The sequence below is a fragment of the Monopterus albus genome, unplaced genomic scaffold (genome assembly GCF_001952655.1).
Source record: "Monopterus albus unplaced genomic scaffold, M_albus_1.0 scaffold3.1, whole genome shotgun sequence".
Taxonomy (NCBI): Eukaryota; Metazoa; Chordata; class Actinopteri; order Synbranchiformes; family Synbranchidae; genus Monopterus; species Monopterus albus.
Genome location: NW_018127883.1, coordinates 7,370,399 through 7,374,562, shown reverse-complemented (window position 1 = coordinate 7,374,562; position 4,164 = coordinate 7,370,399). Strand labels below are relative to the sequence as shown.

The following is a 4,164-nucleotide window of genomic DNA, read 5'->3' as shown; positions in this document are numbered from 1 at the left end:
GTTTTCTTGCCTCATATGATCATAAAATGAATTATCTGTAGGTGTTTCAGACCAAGCAAGAAATCTGATGACCACACTTTGGGAAATGGTTAAGAAGAGCTTCACCCTATTTTCTGACATTTTGATAAACAAAATAATCATCATATTAATAAATAATGAAAATAAATGTCAGTTGCAGCCCTACAAGTAATACAAATCTACTATTAGTATCCTAGAAACTTTTAAAAATTCATTCTCAGACTTAGCAGAAATTTGTGGGAACTCAAATACTAGTCATTTACTGTGGTCAATGTCAAATACGTTTTATTTTCAACCATACCAGCTTGATTCACTTGCTTTCAACAATGCAAAAGCCTGCTATTCATAAACTGTGGTGAACACTATAAACCACAATCCATAATTTGTAAAGGTGTGCTAAGCAGTGACCCTACCTTACAGATGGCTTATGATTGTATTACAGTGTCACATCCCTACAGAAAAAACATCAAGTAATCATCAAAGTTATTTTAAATCTTTTTAAATGACTGATGTTTTTTTCTACTTTATCCACATAATTTGGGTATCTTCTCACAGTTGGTATTTTAAGGGCTTTATGCCATTTCTGTGTTAGTGTTATTACAGATTGTGGCTTTGGTAGCTATACAACAACATTCTGACTTACACAATCTGATTTTAAACTGTAGCACAGAGTGCTGATTGTCTCACATCTCAAATAAGTTAGACCATCTCAGCTCCATTTGTTGTTACACGTTCATAAAGGTACCAAAATACTATAGAATTATATAAATACTGATATAGTGTTTTAAAATAACAATGTACTTACAAACACTCAAACACATCAATCAAAACCTGTGTAACTGATACATTTCGAATGTAGTGCTTGCGTTCAGCAAGAAACATTTCAATGATGGCAATGTGCAAAGACGTCAAAATCAGTAATGTACCAAAAAGCAGCATCTAATAAACATATTCACTGTTGTGTGTGACAAAAGCAGCTCCAACATGGCCATGTGGCAATAAAGGGGAAAATGCTTTCCTGTTGACTGAGTCTTGCAGTGAATTCTGCTTTAAAGCTCCAATGTTTGCACTCATGTACTAACTGATGTACTGGCTGGATTAAGAAAAGCTTCATACAATATTTGATTGAGACAAAAGGCAACTACACACAACATTTCTTAAGAAAATACTTTTACTTTTCCTCATTTATAGATAAAGGCCTCTTATTCAAACTTTAAATTGACTAGAAACTGTCAGTCATGACAGCTGTCTTAATATGAAGACATTGGCACAACACAGAAGGCAACAACATTGGCTTGAAAAATGTGATTGCACTGAGCTACCATCAATTATGTGCTGAATGGCAGGAAATACCAACACTGTTAATCAATGCATGCAACTTTCACAAATGCTGTAGGCAGAGGAGGCAGAGAGCTCGCTAGAGCAGACTTGTTCACTATCAAATATACAGCAGCTTATCCTTGTCTCCTCTTGACTATGAGGTGTGCAGTCATCATAAGATCTCCTTTGCCATCTCAATATTCTCCTTGGTGATCATGCTGGGCTCTCCTTTTTGTGTCAGGTCATCTAACTCCATCGCTGTGTCACTAGCAGGCTTGGCTGACTGCTCTTCCAGTTGCTCCAGTTGCTCCAGTATGGTCTGGACACGACGGACTCCATCCCGTCTTGCCTGCCTAACGTCTGCTCGACCCTCTGGGTCAACCGAGTCCAGTGCTAAGAGCTCTTTGGTCAGCAGTTCCTCCAGTAACAGGTATTTCTTATCATTCTTCTTTCCACCAAAACATTTCACCTCCTGCTCTAGTTTAGCTACCCGTTCAACTATCTGCTGTACTTTAGCCAAGCCTGGGTGGACCGGGCCTTGAGCACACGGTTCAGCCTCTACCTTTACAGGTGGGACCTCTGGGAGAGTAGCTGTCATGTCCTGGCCTTCTGGCTTTGGAGGTAATTGAACTGTGATATCTGCAGTATGTTGTTGTGGTTGCTCTGGTTTCTGGGACTGGTGGAACTGTTTCTGAGACTGCATTATCTGTTCAGGCTGCTGAAGCTGTGGAGATGTCTGAGGTGGTGCCTGCTGGAACTGCTGAGGTTGCTGAGGTGGGGGCTGGGGGAAGTGTTGAGGTTGTTGAGGCTTTGGGACATCAGCTTCTGTGTGCAGTGGCTGGGGGAGCTGCATGTTCTCTGATTTTTGCTGGGTGCTTTGTTGTTCCTGCTCCGTTCTCTGGGGTGGGTCTCTTGTGGGGACATGTTGCTGAACCTTAGAAGTTAAAAAGAGGTCATTAGGATCCAGCTCAACACATACTGACATGAAACTCAAACATTTGTGAACATCAAGAAAAACTACACTAAAGTAAAATAACCTGTGGTCTTTCTCCCAGCACCTGTGACTGGCTTCTAATATGAGGCGGGAGGTGAATAGAAGTAGCATCACGATGCTGAGGAATCAGTATGGGAGAAGCCCTTTCTCTGGAAGGCTGCATTGCTGCAGGGTAGCCAGGCCATTCATCTGTCTGAATGCGATGGAAGGGCTGCTGCTGCTGCTCTGAGTAGGGGATGCGCTGAGAGTAGACAGAGGGATTTAACTGAGCCTGTGTTTGTGTTTGGCCTCCTCCACCCTCATGGATCACAGGGATAGGGATGTAACCTGCTTGAAGACCAGTACTGCTTGGCCGTGGGAGTTGGTGATGTGGCACAGTATAAACCTTAAGAATAAAAAATCTAAGTGAAATAATGCAACAATCGAACGTGAACATTTCTGCACACAAATTATACAGTATTTAGTGGCATACATAGGCATTTTTTCCTTCTTCAAAACTACTCAAGTCCTACCCCTGATGTTTGAGAAAGGGGTGAGCCAACCTTTCCAGGCTCAGTGGAGCAGCTATCTGAAGGGCTGTGTAAAGGGGATCTAGGCCTGCAGTGGAGCCCTGGCACTGGAGAAGGTGTCTGCCCGTCTGTCCGGATATTCTGTGCAGTGGATGGCTGTATGTAGGAATAACATGGATGCTGTTGCTGCCTCAGTTCTGCGCCCTCATGGAAGACCGGGATAGGGACATACCCTGGACGAAGAATGGGGTGCTTCATCTCCCTCACAAAGGTCTTCTGTGGTTCCTGAGGGCTTGGGTCTGGTGGTATGTTGGGTCCATTTGCTGAAACTTCTCTGACCTAAAACATTAAATCACAACTAATTACTGTACATATTTACAATGACTATTAGGAATCTTGTCATGTATTTATACTACAACATCCAGCAAAGGAAGTCAACTAAATGAAACTACTCTATATACTTCACAGACCTTTTAATTAACTGGATTTAAGGCAACATTGATGTTGTTTCCTTTACGTGCATTAAAGGTATTCAAATATTTAACCACAATAATAGTTTAGGCATTAACACTACAAACCTGGTTGACATTATTATCCATAAATCTTGGGCAACTGTTAATACTGTATATTTTGCCATGGATGGGCTTATTTTGGAAAAAAAAAAAAAGTCATTTCAAAATTTGTAAAAACGAACAAAATGCATGATTTGCATAGTGCATTTCCAGTCAGACAGCTGCAGTGTTTGATATTTTACTACACAATCAGACTGTAACAATCACCTGCCTACATTTTTTGATATTAAGAGGCAACAGTTAGAGGTCGAGGTTAGGATAAGGATAATCACCTTTATTGGCCAAGTATGTTACACACAAGGAATTTGTTTCCGGTACAGAACTGATGGCAGCCATCTGCGGCGCCAACTCAACCGATGGCTCTAACCACCGGGGGGGTTCAGTGTCTTGCCCACGTAGACTGGAGGCACTGAGATTCAAACCTTCAACCTTCTGGTTGGGAAACGACTGCTCTACCCACCACACCACTGTTGCCTCCCCTTTAGTTAGTTAGTTTAGAGGTACACTCTCAAACCTAACATGTTATTAACTAACCATCCTTATGCCATATGAAGTGGGAGAGAGAACCCTTTTTGCTTCACCTATTGACAAATTCCATGATGAAGAGCCAATAGCCTATTTCAATATTTTTACATACACTTCTCATGAATTACAAGGAATAATGGAATTTCACCCTTGTGTCGGTATTTTCTTGATCTTGCCTATTCTGGTCTAAAAGAACATAAATAATCCCATAATATATTTGTTTGAA

The 4,164-nt window shown here is 41.2% G+C and overlaps 1 protein-coding gene across 2 annotated transcripts in view; it reads right to left on the bottom strand.

Moving 5' to 3' along the window:
* Positions 1-269: 269 nt before the first annotated feature.
* bag3 (BCL2 associated athanogene 3) overlaps positions 270-4,164 on the bottom strand; it is a 6,308-nt gene continuing 2,413 nt past the window's right edge. The window contains exons 2-4 of one of the 2 annotated variants that reach the window (XM_020599016.1): positions 2,875-3,180; positions 2,376-2,717; positions 270-2,272 (exon numbers count right to left, since the gene is read on the bottom strand). In XM_020599016.1, coding sequence (XP_020454672.1) covers positions 1,511-2,272; positions 2,376-2,717; positions 2,875-3,180 — 1,410 coding nt within the window. In that variant the 3' untranslated portion in view covers positions 270-1,510. Of the gene's footprint in view, positions 2,273-2,375; positions 2,718-2,844; positions 3,181-4,164 lie in introns of both variants that reach the window. The other variant, XM_020599009.1, reaches the window with a different exon arrangement.